The 23,739-nt window shown below is 54.0% G+C and overlaps 7 protein-coding genes across 7 annotated transcripts; 3 read left to right on the forward strand and 4 right to left on the reverse strand.

Moving 5' to 3' along the window:
- Positions 1–700: 700 nt before the first annotated feature.
- On the reverse strand, positions 701–2,038 carry G647_09063 (uncharacterized protein; the record flags this gene model as incomplete). The annotated part of the gene is made up of 3 exons (XM_008733368.1): positions 701–1,494; positions 1,550–1,932; positions 1,986–2,038. 3 exons carry the CDS (start codon positions 2,036–2,038, stop codon positions 701–703), a joined length of 1,230 nt encoding a protein of 409 aa, XP_008731590.1.
- Positions 2,039–3,456: 1,418 nt separating this feature from the next.
- On the reverse strand, positions 3,457–7,380 carry G647_09064 (uncharacterized protein; the record flags this gene model as incomplete). The annotated part of the gene is made up of 1 exon (XM_008733369.1): positions 3,457–7,380. One exon carries the CDS (start codon positions 7,378–7,380, stop codon positions 3,457–3,459), a length of 3,924 nt encoding a protein of 1,307 aa, XP_008731591.1.
- Positions 7,381–8,133: 753 nt separating this feature from the next.
- G647_09065 (uncharacterized protein) lies at positions 8,134–9,678 on the forward strand (the record flags this gene model as incomplete). Its single annotated transcript, XM_008733370.1, has 1 exon — positions 8,134–9,678. The coding sequence occupies one exon, from the start codon at positions 8,134–8,136 to the stop codon at positions 9,676–9,678; it is 1,545 nt and encodes a 514-aa protein (XP_008731592.1).
- A 1,094-nt stretch (positions 9,679–10,772) lies between these two features.
- On the reverse strand, positions 10,773–12,304 carry G647_09066 (uncharacterized protein; the record flags this gene model as incomplete). Its single annotated transcript, XM_008733371.1, has 3 exons — positions 10,773–12,120; positions 12,173–12,218; positions 12,295–12,304. 3 exons carry the CDS (start codon positions 12,302–12,304, stop codon positions 10,773–10,775), a joined length of 1,404 nt encoding a protein of 467 aa, XP_008731593.1.
- A 2,191-nt stretch (positions 12,305–14,495) lies between these two features.
- On the forward strand, positions 14,496–16,769 carry G647_09067 (uncharacterized protein; the record flags this gene model as incomplete). Its single annotated transcript, XM_008733372.1, has 1 exon — positions 14,496–16,769. One exon carries the CDS (start codon positions 14,496–14,498, stop codon positions 16,767–16,769), a length of 2,274 nt encoding a protein of 757 aa, XP_008731594.1.
- Positions 16,770–17,302: 533 nt separating this feature from the next.
- G647_09068 (uncharacterized protein) lies at positions 17,303–18,527 on the forward strand (the record flags this gene model as incomplete). The annotated part of the gene is made up of 2 exons (XM_008733373.1): positions 17,303–17,921; positions 17,983–18,527. 2 exons carry the CDS (start codon positions 17,303–17,305, stop codon positions 18,525–18,527), a joined length of 1,164 nt encoding a protein of 387 aa, XP_008731595.1.
- A 1,323-nt stretch (positions 18,528–19,850) lies between these two features.
- G647_09069 (uncharacterized protein) lies at positions 19,851–22,945 on the reverse strand (the record flags this gene model as incomplete). Its single annotated transcript, XM_008733374.1, has 2 exons — positions 19,851–20,764; positions 20,839–22,945. The coding sequence occupies 2 exons, from the start codon at positions 22,943–22,945 to the stop codon at positions 19,851–19,853; spliced, it is 3,021 nt and encodes a 1,006-aa protein (XP_008731596.1).
- Between the last annotated feature and the right edge of the window lie 794 nt (positions 22,946–23,739).

A 23,739-nucleotide genomic window follows, 5' to 3' on the forward strand; every position in this document is an offset into this window, starting at 1 on the left:
GTAAGTACCTGGGTTAGGCTACGCTACGCTACGTCAGGCACGGCTGGGCTGTAGAACGTCCTTGCTACAGTACAGTACAGTTCAGTAGAGCGGAAGAGCGAGCGCCTTCTTGGTGGAAGCAAAAAGTCATGTCATGTCGCACGCATGGATGGCACAAGACGATATGATGAGAGCCTTTCAATGCTAGACTGAGTGATGGATCTCTCTACCTTCGAGACCCGCCATTATGATTACCTCGTAACGCGCCTATACTATGTATGCATAATACGCTATGCTATTCGTGCTATGCCGTGGTGCCGACACGTTCAGCCAACCTTCGACCTTCCATCATAGATGTACCAATGCATGCCAGCTTTGCCCTTCCTGTTCCATCCAGTATGCGAGCATACTCTGCGCTACGCAAGAGGGAAACCCTTCGTTGAAACGCTCATCCCGCTCGTTTGTCCATCCATTACGCCTGCATGCCTTTGCCCTGGGGGTATCAAATTCGAAGGAAGCGCAATGTGGCCAACGCGGCAGTATGTAGGCGACGGATGCCATGCAGCGAGACGACGAAAGTCTTGGAATTATAGATCAATGTCATGATGGATGAAAAGCCCAACCATCAGTAGTGAGCGTGTGGGCGACAGGGAAATAAAAGCCGAATTCTGACGACCTCTTCCCATCATCGGGCAGAGCGATTAAACCAGACTCAACTCAGTCACATGTCAGGCCAGACACCAGCGTCAATGAGCCTGAATAGATCCCATTCGGCCGTTGCTTCGGTCTTGAAGTTCCAGAAGAACCACCCCTGGATTTGGTTCTCAAAGACATCCAGCTGCGCGCGAATGTAAGCCCTTGTCGTTGTCTTGTTGTAATCGCTCCATTGGTCGATGTAGTTGATGGTGTCGCACGACCCGACGTACGGGGAGGTGGTGTAGCTGCCGTCTGCGTTGGGGGTCGAATAGGTCCCGTCATACCGCGCGCCGACGCCGTAGCCATTGATGGCTGGGGCGCAGTCCGTCATGGCGGCGGTCCATTCGCCGGCGATGACAAATTTATCTTGTCCTTGCGCCCACGAATCGGCGCTGGAGTAGACGTAGTTGACATGTTCTTCGGGGGTCAATGCCACGAGTTCGTTGGTGAACATCTGGTATTCGTGGTGATCGACGATGGCACCGGAAGTGCCCTGACCGGTAAGGAACCCGTTCCACGACGACGGATCGGTGAAGCCGTCCTGGAAGATGACTGGCGCCTGACTTTTGCTCCGGACAGTCTCGAAGCCTGCTTGGTAGTACCCTTCAGTGGCGCCTCGCCCGCCAGGTAGAGCACCCATCCTGGGTTCATTCAGCAACTCGATACCCGAGATCACGTCTGCATAGTCTGCGCTGCCGTACTTGTCGGAGATCTGGCCTATGACATCGAGCGTGGCAAGGATTGTGTTACCAGACGTCCAACCTGGTGCTGAGGTCAATAGGCCGGAATTGTCTTGTCCGTTCTGTGAAAGCGGTGCGCCTGTCAGGAGGAAGTCAGCCCTCGATCCCTGCGCTCTTGAGACAGTGCCGCTCACCGTGCAGGTCAATCCAGACTTTGAGTCCTGTCTGACGAGCCCAATCGATGGCCTTGTCGAGATAGTCTGCTGCGCCTTGGATGTAGGGATCGCCTCCATACTTCTCGAAGGCCCAGTATCCTATAGGGATCCGGACTGAGTTGAAGCCGTTGTCCGCAAGTTTCTGGAAGTCGGCCAGCGACACCCAACTGTCCCAATGGTTGCGAAGGATGTCCCTCGCATTGGGCACTTGTTGGGTCAAGGTGTACTCGTCGACCACCCCACCATCAAATTGCTTGAAGATGGACGGCGTTATCCATGGCTCCAACACCAGCCAGCCGCCGATGTTGGCGCCTCTTACCGGCGTCGATCCATACGAGAACTGACGCCTTGCCAAAGGAGCACTGGTCGCAGATGTCAGTACCCGAGAGCCATGCCTTGGAGACTGGTCGCTTACCTGCTTACAGCCGTAGCTGAGAGAGCGACGAGTAAAGCCTCCACAACCAGCATGATGCTATACGAAATGGGTGAAGACAACAGGATGACCAAGAGCTCGGGCTCCGGTATAAATAGCTGAAGCGTTCCCAGCCGGGACGAAAGGACCAAATCTGGAGGTCAAACAGCGCCTTCCCGCGTGTAACCTTTTCTCTCTGGCCGCGGAGGATGTGCAAGCGAAGCAAACGTTCAATGACGATCTTGCTGTCGACTTGGTTGGTTCGGACAGCGGTACCTTAGAGAAGGTGAGGGGGAAGCTGCTAGAGGATGTCACGCTGTGGTGTCATGTGGTATAGAGAAAGTCCCGACTAGGAGAAGCCGAACATGTTGTCCTCCGGGGGCATGGCGATGAATGTAGTTTTTATGGGTACGAGCACCGACAATGACGGTCGCCATGCCGCCGATCGAAGAGATTCGCATTCGACGGGTAACTTTTTTTGACGTGACTAAAGGGAGCTTGTCAGCTTGGTCTGTCTTCAGAAGCTGTGGGTATAGAATGCTGGAGCGCGCAGTTTCCACTGGCTGGGTTCAGTGGTCGTCTATTCAAGCTGTGGGCAGGCGGAGGAGGAGAATGTGTGGGCCAGCTGGGAGCTGGTGATGGACACAAGGGCCACTCATTTGAAGCTCGGTGCTCGAACACGTATTACAACTGGACGACTGGTATGTGATGCAACCTTGAGGGTGATGCTTGTGGGGAAGCACCGAAGGGAGGAAGGGAGAAGACGAGGCCAGACAAAGGTTCACCTGAGACCCGTGACCATTGACCGCTCAAAAGAGTGCCGCAGCAACGACCAAGAGGACAGCGAGGAGAGTTCCAAGTGGGTGCAGCTAAGAAGGTTAGCTATCATTTCAAGTAATCGACGCTGAAGATCAGTGCGAACTGGGAAGCAAGGCGGAGGCGATGCCCACAGTGAGCTGTGTTTGTTCACTTGTTGTTCACCTGTTGTTCACCTGTTTCTCAGATTCGTCATCGCTGCCCCGTCACAACCAACCACCACCGCGCAATTCGGTTCATACTGGGCGAACCCGCGAACCCGCAGGCCCGTGTCGGGTGACCGCAACGCTGCTGCTACTCGTACAACATGCTTCGCAGCATTTGCGTTATTTGCTTGAACAACTCAAGCCGAGGTAGGACAGAGGCATTCAGGCAAAGGACAATTACAGCTCTACGTCGAGTTCCAGTTGACAGTGGCAGATCCTGCCGCTCGTGTTGCTCGGAGCAATGAATGCCTCGCTTACCCACCCAGTGTGATGAACCTCCACCAGGCGCCCCTGGTACCTGGGCGATGGTCCCTTGCAGAGTCAGCCATGGCGCCGTCGGCCAGCCAATGCCAGCCCCCAGCCGCCAATGTGGCTTCCAGCCCGACACTCTAAATCCACGTGCTGGCCTTGCCTGAACAGCTGACAACTTGAGCCCTGCAACGCAGCAACGCCTACAAGACTTCGGCGATGCTCTGTCGCTCAATGACCGAGTTCTGCGCCGCATCTCTCGAAACCCGATAATACGTCCCTGTGAATTTGGAACATTCCATCTGCCGCAAGAAGTCTTCGTCATGCGTGATCACAATCAGCTGGAAGTTCTTCTGTTGTTGTCGGTATTCGATGATCTCCTTCAGCGACTGCGCCAGACTTTCAATGTTCTCGCGGTCGAGATTCGTGGTCGGCTCGTCCAGCGCAATCAATCCACAACTGGAGCTGAAACACTCCGCCAATGCCAATCGAATAATGATGCTGGCGAGGACCTTCTGGCCAGCGCTGCAGCGTCCTCGCATGTCCATTTCCGCCCCACGCTTGACCATGACGACACGGTAATTGTACGATCGATTGCTTCGCGCCTGCTCGTTCTCCGCTTTGATCATGATGGTGTCGACATCGGTCCCGCGATACGTCTTGCGCCAGAGCTCCTCGATGATGGCGTTGATCTCGTCCATCTTGAGGCCATGGTATTTCATGATCGCCTTGTCCAAAGCTCCTCCGTAGCGTCCCAGGTCCTCCACAGCCGCCTTGGTGGCCTCGACCTTGATGTGTGCCTCTTTGTACCGCTGGGGTGCGTCTCTCAGGTCTTGATGATACTCTTCTAAGATTTGCTTGAGCTGGACGTCCATTGACTTCATTTCGCCCATCACCCCCGCCTGCAGCGCTGTGAGTTTGTTGTACTCCATGCTATACTTCTGCGACTCCTGCTGAAACCGATTGCGATCGACCTCGGCGTTGTGACTTTCGAGCTCTTCGATCTCCTCCCGAAGACGAGCAAGAGCCCGCGTCTCTTGCCGATGCCGAAGAATGTCAGAGTAGCGTCTCCGGGTGGTCTCTCCGTCTTTGATCCGGTCGTTGATCTTGTTGATCTCGCTAGTGAGTCGTTTCTGCTCGTTCTGAAGACTATCGAATTCACGCTCCATATCCTTCAGTTCTCGATCGACTCGTGCCAGCTGATTCGGACAATCCCGATCAAGGTAGGATTGGATCTGGTCGTTGAGAATATCAAGATTGTTGATGCTGTCACCCAGCCGGGACAGCTCGTCCGACAATTCTCGTTCTTGGGCGGCGGCACGCCGATCAATGTCGTCGTACTTGGCCTGAGCCGTCGAGATCTGAGGGTCTAATTCCTCTATTTCCTTGGTGAGAGTTTCCATGATATCTTTCTGTTTTTCGTTCATAGCACGGAATTCTTTCACCCGGGCAGCCAGAGAAGCCTTCTTCTCGAGTTGGAACCCAATGTTTTCCAATTTGCTCTTGAGATCGCGTAACTCGAGCTCCATGCTGGAGATGCTTGTTCGAGATTGTTCTTGCTCGTTTCTCAACCGAGTGATGACATTTTGGGCGCCTCGGATGTTTTGAGCGGTGGTGTTGAGCTCCTCTTGAATCTCTTCCAAGGTCCGCCCGGCCATTTGCTGGCTCTTTTTGGCGGTAAGCTCTTCAACCTGGCCATCCAGATTCCCGATTTCCACACTGCATTGACCGATGGATGCGACCGTCTGGCTGATTGACTCAAGATCTCGCTTGACTCGCTGGCTCTGTAGGACTGCCTTGTCATGATGCTCCAGCTTTGAAATCAAAGATTGTCGCTCTGAATCGAGGTCTCGCAGTTCCTTTTCTGCTGCCGGGATTTCAGATTCAACAAGCTTCTTCCAGGTGTCGCGGACTACGCCCAGATCAAGGACCCGCTTGTAGTCGGCTTCGGCTGCAGAGGGATCGAACTGCTTTGCCTTCTGTTCCGTATCCGAGATGTAGTTTCGAATGCGTTGTTGAAATTTGGCCAAGGCTTCGCTGTTAGGCGCAAAGGCCCGCATGCACGTCCTGCAAGCTGGCTTGTGCTCATGACCCGCTGCCTCTAGGACACTTTGGAAATAGTCGTGCAGTCCACTCCAACCTGAACTGTTGACTCTGGCTTCATCCACACTTTTCTGGGCCTGTTCGAGTGCCTCATCATATGCTTCAGCACCTTGTTCGACCACAGCGCGGATCTGCGTATCGCACTTGCTCGCGTCAGCCTTCTTGCGGGAGAGATCTCTACGGACAGTGTTCTGCTTGAACTGCAGCTGCTCCAAATCCCGGCTTATCCCGTCTCTCTTGCGCTCCGCAACTTGAGCCTCATTTGCCGCGCCTCTCAGGACCTCCCGATGGACCTCTTCGACACTATGAGCAGCCCATTGCTGATCACTACCGAGAAGAGTGGAAATGTTATCCCGGTGAGCAGCCATCAGAGTCTCCAGGCGCTTCTGTCGCTCCTTCAACTCTTGCTTGAGATGGGACAATCTTGCCAATTCCGCAGCCTTCTTTGTCGACTGGACCAACTCGGCGCGTAACTTGGAACTGACTTCCTCATGTTGTCGGAGCTCTGCGTTTGCGTTCTGAAGCTTGTCGTCCCAAGCAGCCGCTTCTGCAGCCTCACGAGCCCTCTCGAGCTCTTTGGCGAGGGTCTCAAACCTTGACTCGGCCACAGCTTTGTTCCCCTCGTCGAATGCAATCTGATCGACTTTCCGCTGGAACTCTCCAGCTTCTCGGTCGTTCGAGTCCATCTGCTTTCTTGCGCTCGCTCTCTGGTCCCGGAGTGCGGATTTCCGCTCAGTCAATTTATTCACATATGATTGAGCGTCTCGTCGCTGTGCGGTATGTTCATGTTTCTCTCGATCGAGGGTGTCCTTTTTCTGCTTCGAGATTTTTCTGATCTTGAGCAAGAAATCGCCCACTTGACTCTCGTCGTCAAGATACTCGTACTCACGGATGTGATGTTTAGCGGCGACTTCCCTGACCATTTCCTTTCGTCGCGCGAGTTGTCTCTCATGTGCGTCCTGTTCTTCTTCATATTTGCCCTTTAGTCTCACTTTCCCCTCCCGCTGTTTGCTGAGCGCTTTCATCTGATCTTCTTGCTCGAGGTAATCTCCCTTCTTCTTGCGCACCTCGTCCTGCAATTCTTCCTGTCGAGCATCAAATTGCTCTAGAGTGGTTTGTAGCCACTCATCAGTCTCATTGACTTCTTCGAGATGCCTCTCAAGGTCGTCAATGGTAGACTGTTTGCCTTGGGCCTCGATGCGTTTTCCCTCAAGCGTTCCGAGAATCTTGGCATATTCCTCTGCTTTCCTCCATGTCTCATCTGCCATCTTTCGAGCATGCGAAATTCGTCTCTCCAAATCCTCACTCTTTTTCCGCAGTCCATCAACGTCTTCCGCGAGCTTGTCTTTTCTTTTTTGAGTTTTGATTGCTCTGTCTTTGTCGACCTTGGCTTGGTCCTCCAGGATCTTGTACTTGTCGAGTTCTATCTTCTGCTTCTTCTGGATGTCTTTTATATTGGCAATCGCCTTTGTGTATTTTTGTGCCTCGAAGATCTCGTCGAATTTCTTCTTCAGAGTGCCTGGCTCACTGAGGGGCCAAAAGCTTTCGTCTTGATGGCAGAAGATGACATTGTCAATAACCGCCGTGGACACGCCAAGATACTGCGGAAGGATGACGTCCAAGTTGGCCACCCGGGACGATAGGGAAGTTTTCTCACCCCGCCTACTCACAGAGAGCGACGCTTCCAAGGTTTGAAACTCACGCCTGGATCTTCCCACTTTCAGCTCCAGGCGTCGAGTGACAGTAATAACTGAGCCGTCGGCCGACCTGAAGGAGGCTGCAACCAGGGCCTTGACCTGAGTTTCGCTGTTCAGCTTGGGGTCATGCACAAAGGCGCCGCCTTTGGTATTCGGAGGCTGCATTCCAGTAAAGGCATATTTGAGGCATTCGATGATGGTAGTCTTGCCAGAGCCATTCTGGCCGACGATGAGAGTCAATGGCGTCTCAAATCTGATGTACTGCCCGGTGCCTCTGTTGTCAAAGGAGCGGATACCTTGTACCTTCAATTGATGGAGTCGTGACATCTTGGCCGAAGAGAGAAAAGGAGAGCAGCTGCTCAGGCATCGATGGACACGCCAGAAGCGGTCATCGGAAAGGGGCGACGGGGGCTCAAGGAGACGCGGATGAGATGATCAAAGACAAGGGAGTGGAGTGTTGGCGCATGTCAATCCGGAGGTCGACTTCTCGTTCCAAGCCAAGTACGGACTATAAAGCAGATAATGCACTGTGACCGTCCGCGGCTTGATCGTCGCCTCATATCAAGATGGAGGAATGCGTGGAGCAAACTCGGCAGGTGAGGCGTGGCTGCCTGCGTCATTTGAATTTAGCGCGTCGGCGCGTTCTGCTGCTCGAAAGCGACTGTCCCACCGTATTCTGCTGCTCTGCGCAACCACCTCACCGTACGGTCACGTGGCAATCGAGAGATCAGTTGTCATCGCCAGATCTTGATCCCGTCGTCCACGCAACTATCAGACTTTCGATCGAGTCATCGCCGTCGTATCCGATTATTCGCTCGCACGGTCCTCCGGCTGAGTTTTCCGTTGTGCTACGCTTGTACGTGTACGCCGTGCGTTTTCGGCCCTCTATTGCCAGTTTCGCTTTCAACCAAGCCTGCTCGGCTCTTTCGTTGGTTCAAGCACGGTGTCTGCCTCCAGCAAGGTCCCCTTGGCGCAGACACCGACGAACTGTTGGTTATCGAATTGGCAGGTCACGAAAAGGCTGCACACAGCCGACAATACGATCCTGGGACCCACAGCCATTCGGCTTGACCTTGCATAATGGGCACGTTCCAGACCGACCCCAGTCCCATGTTGGATCCCACATTCAGCCTCCAACCAGGCCTGTTGGATGCGTCGCTCGTCACGAATCCCGACATGGCCGTCTACGATCCTGCGATGTCTCTCGATCTGACCTCGATGCCGCCTCCAGGTTTCGATCAGATGGAGTCCGCTCAGCCAAGCTTGATGCCTGATCCTCCGAGCAAATCTGAAACCCCTGAAAGTAACACGCCCGCAAATGGCGTCGGTGCTGGCCCCTTACCAACTGACTTTGCCCTTCAGAACACACACTATCCGACTAGCACGAGTACGCTGACCGAATTCACCAAGAGACGAAACTGGTCCCAGCGTGTGGTCGAAGAGCTCAAAGACTTGATGTACATTTTGACTCCCGACGGTCGGATCCTCTACGTGTCGCCCTCGGCCAGACAGCTCACAGGGTACAACCCACAAGACCTGATAGGAAAATCAGTGTCTGAATTTGTCCACCCAGACGACTCTTCTTTGTACATTCGAGAGTTCAACGAGAGCATCGCCACTGGGAACGCTCTGCGTTTCTTTCATCGCTTCCGCACCGCTGAAGACAAGTACTGCATCTTTGAATGCCATGGCCATCCACATCTCACCAATGAGGCTACACTGCTTGAGCAGAGCGGGCCCCCAGTCGGACGCGCAGGCTACTGTCGGGGCTTCTTTATGATGGCAAGGCCTTATCCGACACGAAACTCAGAATTGCTCGATTCCTTTTTGGAGCACAAGATCGAGAATGTCCGACTACAAGCCAGGATTGCCGCGCTGAAGCGCGAGGAAGCCGAAGATGCGGACGGGTTGCATGAACACTACCACAAACAAGCATCTGGTGTTCAGTCCCGTACATCCTCAAATTCAGCGGACCTACCGCCGCGTTCACCGTCGCTGAACTCTACACCCGCTTACCCGGAGTATGGAAGCATGCCACCGCCCGCCAAACCGACCGTCTCCAACATCGCCTTAACTCGGGAAGCTCTGGATGAAGCCAACGCCTCTGCGCGTCCAGATAGCATCCGCGACAAAATGGCCCGCTACGAAGGCTCCTCGCACGTTGACTCTATCGAGATGCTGACAGGTCTGCGTTACCGTGAAGGCGAACGTTCACACGGCATCTCGACCGGCGGCACGTCACCGGCTCTCATCCGCGGGGACGCGGGAATCCACATTCCTATCGACAAAGCCGACTCGCGGTATTCTTACATGGACAAAAAGCACAAAAAAGTCAAATCCGCGGACGAATATGTCTGCACCGATTGCGGTACGCTCGATAGTCCCGAGTGGCGGAAAGGGCCTAATGGGCCAAAGACTTTGTGCAATGCATGTGGACTCCGCTGGGCCAAGAGGGAGAAGAAGAAGAGGAACAGTCTGGCAGCTGTGGATGGTGCAGACGACAACGGCGCAGAGGCCACTGCAGCAGCAAACGAGACTGCAGAGGAAACAACAGTCAAGGCTTCGAGTCCTAATCCTCATGGGCGTCCGACCATTAAACAGTCTAGCTCGGCGGGCTCGACATGAGATAAGGTATCAGTTAAAAGTACCCCGACTGGGCCACCCGAAGGTGGTTTCCAAGCCTCCTTCGAGCTGATCCCTGGCCTCCCGTCACACCCAAGAAGTCGGCTTCCTGGACCCGATGACATCAACCTTGGTCGTTGCAGGTGTGGCTCGACTTCCCCTATCATCATTCTATTGCTTCCGATCTCGATTTCACATCGTGGTCCCAGCATACATCTTGGTATCGGAACTGCACAATGCAATTCTCGTGGAATCCGGCTCGCTTCTCGAGCCCCGCCGCATCGTGGTTGAAAGCTGCGGATTACTTCACTATCCTGCTCCTTCGACGACTGCCTTGCCGACATTCAAGGATCCGACTTCTAAGGATCTTCCTACCAAATCTCCAGACCTTGGCATGTGGTCAGACCTTCATACTTGCCAACTGAACCTGGGAGATCTCCGAGGATCGGCGGATCCGCCATCTACCGTTCAGCTAATCAAATGATCTTTCCTGCGAGCAACCATGTCATCATCGCCATCATTGCATACGCGACACCGAGGCAAAGTTCACAGTCGGAAGACATGCTGTGCTCAACCAGAGCGATCCGTGGTACGCACCAAGACCTCATTTCTCCCGGGAGCGCGGAAGCCTAGACTTGCTAGAATTTACCACCGGGATGCCAATGACCAACTTGCTGTTCGGCACAGTTCAGGACAGAAAGGGATCTTCTGCCTCATCAACTCCATCTCGCTAATCCGTGTTCCTGGCCATCACAGCATAAGTAACACGTCGGCACGACCTCGTGGAACGGAAGTCCTCGACCGTGCAAGGTTGTGCCATGATCTTGGAGGGAATGCGTAGTATACTCGACAAAGATGACAGTTGCGAGGTGATAGAGGCCATAGCGTGCTGTGCGAGGCTCGTATGTCCGGCTTGGGACGATGGGTGAGGAGGAGCATTGAGCATGCTTTTGTTGTACGAAAGGGATGAAACACTGAGTCTTCGGCTTCGGCTTGGGTAGCAACAATAGACCATTTCGGAGCTTGCTTTGATGTTAGATCCTGTGCCAGGCTTCGCGGATGTCATGCCTTGGTCTACGGCACCCACTCCGGCAGCATCAGGGGCCTTTGTTCTCCCCTGAGTTCTCGTCTTCGGTCTTCCCGTCTGCGTCAACGAGGACTATATCCACATCCTGATCATCTGATGGCTGTTGACGTTGAATGTCTTGCGCTTTCGTATCCGTGTCGTCTAATTGCATTGCTTCCGAGTCACCATCTCCAACTGCGTCTTTGAGCACGATTTCAAAGTCCTCCGTATCGGCCGTGGATGCTGCTCCGCTGGAGGATGTCTTCGAGTCTCCAGCTGGTCCAATAGTTGGGACATTTCCAGGTAGGACAGTCTGTGCATCATTTGCATCAGTCTCCCGCTTGCCATCCTCGCCCGGCGGACTGCCAATGCGAAGTTCGACATCTTGACCGTCGACACGACCCATGTCGACTGAGCCCACCAGATCAGGTCCGCGCGCATGGGGCACCATGTCTGCGTCTTCGGGCAGCGAATTCTCCTCCGACGTGCCGCTCACGTGGGTATCGGGAGGATTCCGCGTCACAGGCACGACGCCCGCCTCTTGCTCTAGCCGAATCAGCTCCCCTTGCGTCACAGCTCCGTCCGGCCGTTCAGGAACGAGGGTATCTCCATTCATTCGTGTGACTGGCATTGCCAATGGGTCTTCCAAGCCATCGGTGCTCGCACTAGCATTTGAGTCCAGAAGTCCGGAATCTTCACTGGAGTCTTCGCTGCCGGGGCCCCCGTTCCGTAACCATGGTATAGGTGTGAGGAGTGCTCCGCCGAGACTCTCGTCGCTGCCTAGAGAGGCACTATCGTAGCCGTTTCTTATATCGCTATTGCTCCAAAGGATTCCTCCTCCACCGTCGCCATTTACTCCGTTCACGAGGGCCGGGGTCTCAGAGAGGGGAAAGATGTCCGCAGGGCTGCTGACGCTGACGACTCTATCTATCGCGCGCAACCACGCAGGAAGTGTTTTGTAGTGCGTCGTAGGGTATAATATGAGTTCGGCGAGGCGCTGGATCGTGTGAGGCGGTCTTTTGGAGAAAGAGGAGCGGAGGTTATACGTCACGCTGTTGAGAATCTGGAGCAATAGGGCTGGAAGCTCGTTGACGATGTCAATTGGTGGATCTTGTGAGGGGGGCAGAGAGTCGGGAACATGGCTGGTCGTGGTAGCGGATGAGTTTGGGAATGGTGGCACAGGCGGGAGGTTGCGAGCAGGAGTCGATGGCGTTTGAGATACTGGATTAGAGTCTCGCAGAGTTGGAGGCTGTGTTTGGGTCGGTGAAGACGGCGCAGGTCGATTGACAACGGGATATGGTCGTGGCATGGGGAATTCGGTATATACAACCTGGTTCAATCGCTGGAGGAGCGGTTCGATGATGGACGGCCACTTCTCACTGTGGCAATCTTAGTTGCCGTGTCACGTCAGGAGAGGAGGAACGGGCATACTAGTCCATCTCGCCATTGCTGGCCACTTGCTCGAGAACCCGCTCGTCTAATGGAAGATGCCGAGTTAGTATTCTCAATGATCTGAGCTTCAACTGATGTCGAATACACAATGACGGGCTTACCAAGAGACATTTTGACCGCGGAAGGCACACTGCCTTTTCATTGATGTCGGAATCCTGCTGCGGTGTCTGCTCTTAGAGCATGCTCGTCGACGAGGCTGCATGCGACAGGCTTTCTCCAGAGTCTGGGCTAAATGAGGCGCGCAAACCCGAGATGAGAAATTTGGCGCAGCCACGCAGCCTAAGCGCCTGACTATGTGGCAGAGTCACGGCCCCGCATCATCCCGGATCACGGAACTTGAGATATTCCGGGCTTGGCGCCGGAAATAATGAGCTAGTGTGCTATGTTCTCTGGAGAAGGTCTGCCTTGCTCGTGCGCATGCTGCTGCAGGGTGACGGAGGAAATGCAACAGCGTTATTAATAACGCCTCGTTGTGTCTGCTCCCCGGTAAGCACCCCATCAGCATCCATTCGACGCAGGAGCATTCGTCGTCGTAACTTCTCCAATGATATCACCATCTGCTGCTGAATTTCGAGCATCGAGCCACGCCGTAATACGAGTACTCCAGGACGGAAATTGGAGAGAGCCGCCAGAGTTTCGTGCAGGAAGATTTGCCTTCCGGGCGCAACCAAGGGGTCCCATGTCTGTTTGTCCTGTAGTTCAACCTGACATTTCAGGTACCGAATACAGTGCGTCAGAAATGTCCGGGATCCCACGAATCTCCATGAGACTCTTGAACAACATCAGATGTTCCTGATCCTCTGGTGTCTGCACTATCGATTCAAGGTAGGCAAGGGGTTACGTGCATGAACGCAGGATACAGCCCGTCAGCGTGTCCATAGTAAGATCTTACAAAATGTCTTTGTGTTTGGTCACTCTGGGTGGTGGGCGTGGGCCCGGCGGTGCATCCTGCGGTTCTATCCGTCCTCGCCGTAGACCGGAACCCGACACAAGAGGAAGTAGCCTCTCTTGATCAGGACGACGGGGTTGCTCATATTTGCAGCCCGTACGTTTCAGAGCACGGCGCACCTTTTGAGTATCAAGTCTGGTACTCCGTACCGGCGTCTACTTCGTTTGATCGACTGGTATGACATCGAATGCAGCATTAGATTATATGCACTGTCGACATGTACACTCAGGTCCTGACACGTTGCCCGTGAAACGTTGACGTCTGGCTGTACCTCCAGCGGATTCAAGACTCTTTCAGCTTTGGTACACAGGCGAAAGTCGTCAGTGGCGAACCGTTGCCGATTCATGCCCGCCGGATCCCTCCATCCACTCAAATCTCTGGGTTTCGCTGTTTCAAACCCCTTTGCTCGGTCGGGCTCGGGATTCCAAAACTCTACAAGCTGAGCCCAGCCGCTGCCATGGTCCTGAAACACCCTCCATGCTTCTTCCAAGTGCAGGCACTTCTGATCTATTTTCGAGCTCTTCTCGCTATCGAGCCAAGGACGGGGTTGCAGTGCCGGAACTAGGCCGACTCTCCCAAATGGCTGGCTCACGCAGAGCTGATGCCTGCGCGTGATGAATGAACCTCTTCACTCGCTGTTCCCGTGCTGACACAGCGCCAAATGACAACCAGAAGAGCCCCGGAAAGGCGGCAGTCTAGCTACTGCGGGAGTAGACCCGAAGAATGTGGCTCGCGCCTACAAGTGGGCAGCCATTCAGCGGCCCCAGAATTGCCGAAGATGGGCTTAATGGCTTCGTACCCCGGTTCGTCAACTGCCTTGGGACGGGCCTAGGGTGTTGTTGGCTTCCCTAGGACCTCGCTGTTTCTCAGGCGGCCCAGCCAAGTCGAGGCTTGATAGCAGTGCACCGTTTCCCGTGCGGACTTTCTTGCCCGCACAAGCAAATCGCAGTGGGCGGTTCCACAGTCCGAACCGCGTGCTTCCAAGATCGCTTCCACTTCCCCCTCTCCACAGCTTAGCCCTCCAATAACCGTCAGCATGCCTTTGTCCTGCCTTTGTCCTCGCCTTCGACCCTCGACCTCGACCTTGTTTCTGCCGAACGGGTGCTTTGTTCCTTCACCACAGTCACCTTTTGTCCGACTTCACTGGCATTCACTTCCCTTGTCCCGTGCTATTCTAGTGTCATGAAGGCGCCTGCCAGTGGCTGTCACGACTGTGCAGCAGCGAGCCGACGCTCATTGACGTCCATCTTGCCTTGACTCCGTCCTGTGAATTCTCCAATACGAGGAATGGTCCGCCTACACCAACACCTGATATCCCTACGTTAGCGAAACCCATCCTTCCTTTCGTACATTATGGCCCCGTTCAATATATCCCCGGAAGGGGTTGTTGTCCGACACGAATCCCAACATGACCCAAACAGTAAACACTCGACACCAGTGATTCGCCTGGACTTGGTCGAGTCTGTGACCAAAGATATCCTCCGAGCTCTCACGAATAACGAGCAAGTCCGACTCCAATGCGGCAAGAAGCCAGTGGTTCGGTTCGGAAAGAAGACCATATCCCTAGAAAGCAGCGTTGACTCCTTCCCCTCCGAGATCTTCACAAAGTCCACCGGGAACACCAGCCCCCTCTACTTTACCGGGAAGGCGAGCCATAGGCTGGAGGTGCGGAAGGCCGAGGAAGATACTGCAAGAGCCGACGGGGCACTAGCAACACTGGAAAGCACACTCAAATCGATTCAAGAAGAGCGAGCGTCGAATGAGACTAGCTTGAAAGAGGGCACGGGGCATGGAGCCAAAAAAGCCATCAAGCCATCACCTCTACTGGCACAAGGCACGGCTTTGAGAAAGGAACACTTCCTGGGCAGCTTGAACAGGTCCTCCCCGAGCAGCCCTTTCCTAAGCACCTCGTATTCTCCTAGACTGGGGCCGACTTCTGCTCCTCTTGGAGGGGGGTTGTCCCCAAAAGACCGGATAAGACTGGACGCTGTTCGGATCCCCTTGGTGCATCTCCTCGCTGTCCGACCTATGACATCGAAAGCTCTCCGTGACCAGCTCCACGCCACCCAAGATGACATTGACAAATTGATCGACAAGGTGTCGTGGGAATCAAAAGTAGAAGATGGCAGGAGAGAGCTGAAAGAGAAGATTTACCGGGAACTTGATGTTTGGGAATTTCCCTACAGGTCAAAAGAAGACAGACAGGCCGCCATAGACCATGCCATCCAAGCGTACGACAGGACCCGGGTGGAGAAGAGAGACCCCCTTTGGCAGCTGTTGCTTCCTCCAGAAGAGCGAGGAAAGGGCAAGATCCTGTCAAAGCTCAATTTCGACAGACCAGTCCCCAGTCATGCCACTCCAAAGCCAGGTGAAGACGCCAACGAGAACAAGAATGATTCTGATCGAGAACGTACCAACATCCGATCAAAGAAGAGCAAAGAAGCGGCGGTCGTAGAAAAAGTTCGCAAAGACAAAGTGGCCGTCTCAAAGCCTCTTGGAAAGAGTGAGGCGGGAGTGAATTCGAAGGCCAAAGATAAAGGCTCAAAACTTGCGAGACAAGACACCAAATTCAAGTCTTCGGAGCGCATCGTGGATTCCGATGAGGAAGCTGAAGCGGCGGATACTGTCCTGGCCAAGCCAAAGAAGCAAGACGCCGCTGCTATCCCAAAGACCAGCTTGACTGTGAAGCGGAAATCAGAGCACGACCAGCTGAAATCGAACAGGTCGCCAGTGCTAACTGCCTCTGCGAAGAAACCTGTACATAAGCCTTCGCTTTCGAGTGTGTCATCATCCAGCAGCAATAACAGCGGGAACGATCAACATCAGTCCGGCGTCACTAACTCGTCAACGTCGCTGAAACCTCAATCCCAGCATCACAGAACGGAGAGTTCGGGCTCCCGCATCTCACCACGGCCACGGCACGACAGCTCGCCGCAAAAACCGTCTCCTCTTGGATCATCTCCTCCCACAACGTCGACTGATGTTGACAATTCCAGCTCCAGCAAAGCATCCAACCAGTCATCAGCGCCTTCCTCCCCACCGTCCGGTTCAGACATGCCTCAAACAAGAGCAGGTAACAAGTACTCTCCAGTGATCTCTGACAAGAGTCGCAACGTATCTCGCGGCAGAAGTCCAGGTCCAAGTGCGGCCAAGCGCAAGACGGGCTCGGCTGAAGATGAACGCCCTGCGAAACGCCAGCAGCAGCAACCGCAGCAGCAGCAGCAGCAGCAACAACAACAACAAGACCCTCTTCCTCTCCCTCGATCCGCTCACCTGAAGCCTCTGACTAACGGCGAACATCCTGCTCTTCAGCGCCCCGCCGGCCCAGTACGCAGTGACTCTGAACGCTCCTCCAGCCCCGAGAAACAAAATGTGAACCGCGATGCCATTATTGAAGAGGCCAGGCGATTCCAAAAATATTACAAACGCTACAAGGAGTTGCACATTAGACTGGGCCAAATAGACGAGAAAGATCGTGACGATAAGGACATGAATGATCTGTTAAGAATGCACCACCGACTGAAGGAGATGAAGGCTGAGATCTGGGCGAATTGGGGGAAAGTCGAGAACGCGAAGGCCGGACAGAATGACACAAAGGGGGTTGTAAGGGAAATGCTAGCTGTTTGACGAGAAGATTGCTCAGCTGGCCGGGAAACAATGCCTGGCATTTCAAGGCAGATGAAAGCTTCCATCTACCCATCTGGTTGCGGGTATGTATAGACAGTGCTAATGACCACAAATGAGCACCCATGGAAGACACGTGGGCAATTCAAGGTTTGCAGTGATGCTGTTACCAAACCATGGTTTCCCTACATTGTTTCTTCAGACAGGAAGAGAGACTTTCTAGACGATCCGGCAGAGGCTTCAATGAAGTCACGGCCAATGATCGTGTACTGGCGTCCTCTCCTGCCTGGCTTTCACCTTCACCTCATTGCATCTTGACCCATCAGTGAGCTCCGCGGTGTGCTCTTTCCTCGCCAGCCACAAAGCGGGTTGGGCGAGAGTGAAGCAAAATTCACCAGTGACTTCAACCTCTTCTTCGATTCTTCTCTCTACTTCCCTACTTGACTAAACCGATCACAAATCAATCGTCTAACATCCAACCTTTTCTTGACTTGGATATCTCACAGGTGCCACGGTGTCGCTCTCCTTGCAACGAAATGGGCAGAGACAAGAACCGCAAGCATCGTCCACGAGCTTCGAGCGTCACTCCACAGAAGGTCGACTCTCGGACGGACTACGTTGATCTCACGAAAACCGACCCATGGGCTCATCAAGCAAGACTAGCCAAACGAGCCCAGTCGGTTGGACCTGCATCCATCTCAAAACCCACCCTATTGTCACCTGCGTTCTCCGGAGAAAAGACCACGGGAAACAAGTCGACGCCACGTTCTGGTACCGTCATCGGCGTTCCTCACGACCCTAACATCGACCCCCGCCTTGTATACCAGCGGGTGGCTGCCTTTAAAAACAATGCCCAACGTCATCCCTCATCTTTCAGTACTGTAATGCTCGATGAGGAGGAGGAGGAGGCTACCGGGAAGAGTGACGACACTATTCGCGACGAGACCCCCACCCCAGGCCAGAAAGAGGGGAGGGACAAGAAGAAGAAAAGGTCGAAGCACAAGGACAAGGAGAATCAAGAGGATGTCGCCAAGACAAGAGTGACAAGAAAGACCCATATGCAAGTGGAAGAAGACATGCGCAAGGAGAAGAAGAAGAAGGTCAAGAAGGAGATGGAACAGCAGACAGCACGAGCCATCGAGGGAATGCAAGCTGGTGAATGGACATCTCGATCTTAGTCAATACCAAGGTCACTCAGCTAATTTGATTGTTCTAGCCGCCGCCGACAGATCTCGAAAGCGGAAACGCGATGAGGACGGGGCAGAAGCCTTCAAACGCCGCGTTGAAGTCGAAGCCAATGCTGTCAAGAGACTGCGAGAATCTCTTCCGGTTTTCCGCCTGGAACGTGTCATCAACGCCTTGGAACGGGATGAAGGTAGTCAGCCGACGGAAATGGCTGTGCTGCTCACCGCTGCGAGGGAAACTATCATCGATTTGGCTAGGGCGCAACTCCTTCAGATGGAGCAGATGTCGAACGTCGTGGAAAAAGAGATGTTGAACATTGTCAGAGCTCAGCGGGCGAGATTGGACGAGTTGGAGGGACGAAAGAATGCCACAGTGCTGGCTCCTGCGCCTGCGATCGCAGCCACCACCAAACCCATGGGGACAGAAGCAGAAGCCTTCAACGACACTTCTTCGGCTGGTTCAGACGACAGCAGCGATGATCTAGATGTCGAGGTTATCGAAATGCCCAAGCGATTCGCCGGCCGGGGAGGTGCTACAAAAGCACCAAACACCCTGGGGCACTGCTCAACCCAGTGAATGGATGCATGATTGACACCCTAAGATGTGTGGGTGAGGAGCTCTGGGCCCAACGTTTCGAGAGTGTGGCTGAAAAAGCAACCCTCCTAGAGGAAGTCAACATATGCAAAGGATCGAAGATCGGATTCGCGCCTTAAACCCGACAAAAAAAAGCACATGGCGTACAACAACTCCGGGTCTTGATACCAGGCACGAGATGTACTGGTACGGTTGGCTGCTCAAGTCAAGACATTCATGAGTTAGAAAGGTCTGGCATGGTCCAGTGTCGAGCTGAAGTTGAATGCTCACGGCCTCAACAAGAACTCTTTGAGCAACGCCGCAGCCGTCCGTTGGCATCTAGTCGAGAACAATAAGGGACTCTGCCACGGACATGTTCCTCTGGCAGTCAAGACACGCAGCTTCGAGAGTACAAAATACGAGGACACCCGCCCATTTTCCGTCTTGACGAGGCTGCTCTCGTACTGTTTTCATGACTATGCCAAGCAGACTGCGATCCCAGAGTCTTTTTCCATGTCAACTGCCGGTCGCTCACTTACTTATATCCTCCCCGACCTCGTTGCATTCGTGCATTCGCTTGGAAGTCTGCCCGTGACATGCTACAGTATCTCACGGCAATCCTCTTCTTACTCTAGGCTCCGGACCAAGGCGTGCCGTGTCGGCCACTCGGGCTTGGCTTGATTCAAACATTGGCCGCCACCCACCGCCGTAAACCCCGTCCGTAGGATCTACAATAGTCTGAACGCAATGTGGATCGAATAGAGCTCTCTCGAGGACGGTGGAAATCGGAATGTGGCTAGATCGACCACTGATGGATGATGATAATACAAAAATGCCACATATGCCACATATGCCGCGCACGCGCAAACAGGCGTCCGTCCTCGTCAGCTGCCACAGTGTTCTTTTCTCCGCGGGGGAAGGGCAAGGAAGAAAGGGAGGCAGGGAGGGAGGAAGTCTAGCATCGACAAGGACGAGGGAATTGTCATCTACAGTACTGCATTGCCTCCTAAATTGCGGTAGGGGACCTGGGGGGTTGTGTGCTGGCTGATAAAGTTCGGTAGACAGCTAAGTAGAGAGAGAGAGGGAGGGAGGGAATGATGGAGCTAGATACACTGCGACGATGCTAACTCCAGACTACAGATCACAGTACAGGGCAGTGCAGTATGAAAACTCATGCAATCTGTGCCGAGCGAGTTCGCCCATTCTGTCCTCTCTGGCGGGATTTCATGATTCGTTCAGGAACTGTATAATTACTGAACTCTTGCAGAGCGTAGCGAGCCATGGAATTAGGTACTATCGAGCCTATGTAGGAAGAAACTCATTTCCTCACACGGACAAGGTCCAGTTCCCACCCCATGCCGTCCCACCAAGTGCGTTTGCAAGATTCGCAATACTGAACGTCTTGGCCGCCGCATCGTACGTACCATTGCCCACGTTCTGGCCGTTGATGGAAACACCATTGCCCGAGGGAGCACTCTGGACGCCCAGGAACGTGACATTCGCCAAGGGCAGATCTAGGCCTGTGAAGTTCCCAGACACGGCGACCTTGATGCTCAGTGTTCCGTTGCTGGCGGATGAGCTTGTCAGACTGACCAGCTTAGTGGCGTTGGGTGCAAGAGATTCTCCGTCGTCGAGGTACAATGAGCCAGTGGCGGAGCCGTCAATACCTGGCGCCACGATGATCGACCAGGATGTGTTTCTTGCGTCCCGAGTTGTCATGGCCATCTGCTGCGTCGCAAGGATAGTCCCGCCTCGGATGAAGACCGGGATATGTCCCAATGGTGCGGCAATCGTGGTGTTCTTGGTGTTCGGAACAGCAATGGGTGATTTGTTGTACCAGTCGTAGTATGTGTCGGTGCCTTCGACGAGGCCTGGGAAGACGCCGTTGACCGATGTGGCTCCTTGGGTGAGTACGGGGGTCACCAGGATGGACGGCCCGAGGAAGAATTGTCGATCCGCATTCGCGAGGGATGGGTCGTTGGGGAATTCCCAAGCGAGAGCCCTCATGACGGTGTCTCCACGAGTGTGCGCGTAATAGAACAGTGTATAGAGATAGGGCAAGAGCTGGAAACGAACGTTCATGGCCGTTTTGGTCGCATCAATGACACTTGCCCAGACGTATGCCTCTTGAGGATTCGCACTTAGGACGTTGTGATTCCGATAGAATGGGAAGAAGGCTGACAATTGCATCCATCTGTTGCAGAGTTCTTCGTCCGAGTTGCCGTTAAAGCCGCACGTGTCTGGCAGCATCGTTAGCATCGATTTGTACTGTTGAACTGTTGAACGGATGATCCAATTTCGAAGGGAAACTCACCAACACCGAACATAGGGATGCCAAAGAGGGAAAACGACAGGGCCTGGGGAATTGAAAAATACATGTACAGAAACTTGGAGTTGTTGTCGCCACCCCAATGTCCAGCCACGGTCCCACTGCCGGGGAACGTAGAACGTCCGATGATAAATGGTCTCTTGTCAGGAATGGCGGCCAGCAAGCCGGCATAGGTCGCTTGCAGGATTTGGTGGCCGTAGAGGTTGTGCACGTCGTACTCGACGACGCCATTGTGGTGGGTGGCATTCGGCGAGACGGCGTGGACTGCCAAGTCATGGTTTCCTTGAACGTGATTGATCACGTATGGGGGATAATTGATGTTGCGGTTGCTCAGACCTGGGGTTGGCGTGGATCGGAGGTAGCTTGTCGAAGATGACGAGGATGATGAGGTTGCAGCCGTAGCGGTGCCCGTGGGGGTAGTTGTGGGTGTCGCTTGAGCCTGAGATGCCGAGGAAGCAGAAGCGGCTGCAGTTGCATTGGTGAGGTTGAAGCCTTCTGGGTAGTCGTAGACGACGTTTCCAGGCTCGCCGGGGAGTTTGAACGGTGGATGAACGGGGTTCAGGGTGAGGTTCCCTGTCCCACAGCTTCCAACGCAGAATGAAGAGACCTCGTTCATATCAATCCACGCACCGTCAATGGGGAGCTTCTGATGATATGTGACAAGTTGGTTCTTCCACCATGCGTGGGCAGATGGCTGCAGCCAGTCAGGAAAGACGGTGTAACCTGGCCAGACCGCTCCAATGTAAAGCGATCCGTCCGGATTCCGAAGGAACGAGTTCGTATCGTTTCCATCATTGAAGGGTGCGTATGCGTCACTTGCATTCGTCGGGTCTGGGACATAGATTGCGGCGTCAATGATTGGCACATAATGCTGGCCCCTATCGTGTAGGCGTTGCAAGAATGTGGTTCCGTCGGAATAATTGAAGCGAACAGGGTCGTTGTCGAAATCCCGATACTGGAACATGTAGTCGATGTCGTTCCAGATGGTCTCAAGAGGAATGCCGAACCGCTCGTAGTTGTTGACGACATCTTCTGTGACGGTCCAGTTCTCATAGCCCCATCTACATTGGTGGAAACCGAAAGCCCAGTAGCTCTGCAACGCTGGGAGGCCGATGACACTTTGGTACTGCTGTGTCACTTCTGGTTGTGTCGGCCCGGAAAAGAAGTACAGGTCAATGCTGCCTCCCAAGGTCCTCCATGTGACATTCGTCGGGTGCAGGACGACCTCCATGCCATGGGCGTTCCGGAAATACACGCCGTGAGTGGACGAGGTATATTTGCCAGTATCAGTTGTGTTGACCTGCTCCGTCACCAATGTTGTGCTATTGTCATCTCCCACTTCGAAATACTTGGTCTGTAAATAAAATGGGTGGCTACCATAAAGATTCCTATCGATCGGGTCCCCGACATCGGCAGCGTAGATCGTCCTAGTGAAGTTATCGCCGAGTCTCAAGCCGTGAATGACTTCCCCAAGGCCGTACAGATTGTAGCCCTCGTCTAGATGCGTCACCAGCTCGATGAACTGGTTCTCAAAGACCAGTTTCGTGCCTGTAGTCGAGAAAAGCACATCACCGGTGCTGTTGCGAGTCACGTTGAACCCGAATCCAGTTCTGGGCGAATTCGTCCAAGAGAATGTCAGGTCGCTTGTGGTCATGGAACCTCTGCCTTGAGTCGCCGCTGGGACGTAGTCTGTCGATAGCAGGTACCAGCTCTGGTTTTGGGACGTGATGTGGGAAGGTCGAATGTTGACGTGAAGTCGGGAAGAGGTTTGATACTCTACTGTCAAGTCCAGGTCGCGGACATCGGTGCCGTAGACGTTGCACGCAGTCCCATTCAAGGTCAATTGAGCTGTTAGGCCGGTTGAAGAAGTCCTCACGCCTGTGGCGGTATACCCGGGGCATTCCAGTTGGGCATTCGGCGCCGATGGATCTTCAATATTTGGGAGGAGCGTGACCCCAGTGTCCGCTTCTGAGGGAACTGTGAACTGTGCCGCAGCTGTGGTCGAGCTTGATGCCCGAGATGCTGTTGTTGATGACTGGGCTACGGCAAGACAAGGAGCAAGGAGCAAACTGGAAAGAAGAGACGACCTCATATTGTCCGAGAAGGATGAGCAGTATCTCTCCACGAGAGACGACGGTTGAAGGAGCGGTTCGAGCCTAGGACACGAAGTGTGAGGGTTGAGGCATGCGGAAGTTATATGCGGTGGCAGCGAGCGGTGGGCGGTCAATCAGTACGGCAGCTTGTCGCTTTCGTGGCTGCTGAGGATATGGGCGCCACAGAGGCATGAAGTACAGTAGCGTGGATGGATTCAGCAAAGAGCGATGATCACATTGGGGACACTTACCGTGAGAGACCGGATGTATTCCTGCACAAAGTCCATGCCATGGATATGAAAACCGCCATGTAGATCCACCTCGTCATGTGTCTCCGAAGCGAGGGGGCCGGGGAGGTTCTCATCAGAGGTTCTTCCATGGCATCGACTGCAACCTTCGAGAAGGACTAGCGAGAGGGGATCAAGCTGCGGAGGATGCCGTCGAGCTGATCAAAGCCGGTTCGGGCAGCTTCAAGAGCTTGCTGCAGCGTGTGTGGACAGGTTGTCTGCACTTGGGTAGTGGCTTTCCTTTCGTCGGATGACGCTGTGGCAACAGTTGCAGTCGCATGCATATTGCGGGGAAGGTTCACACCCGTCCTGGCGGAGAGTGACCAAGGACTGAGGTGGAAGTGAGGAACAACCCTTGAAGGTCTGAAAGCATGACAAGCAGGTCGGTCCCGCTACTGGCGACTGTTCAGTAGTCCGTGCGACATTGGGCTCTTTTTCACACCGTCAAAGGCGACAGGATTGGGATTCACGAACTGGCGGGTGTTGAGGCGTCGACACAACCTTGT

Source organism: Cladophialophora carrionii (genome assembly GCF_000365165.1).
Source record: "Cladophialophora carrionii CBS 160.54 unplaced genomic scaffold supercont1.8, whole genome shotgun sequence".
NCBI lineage: Eukaryota > Fungi > Ascomycota > Eurotiomycetes > Chaetothyriales > Herpotrichiellaceae > Cladophialophora > Cladophialophora carrionii.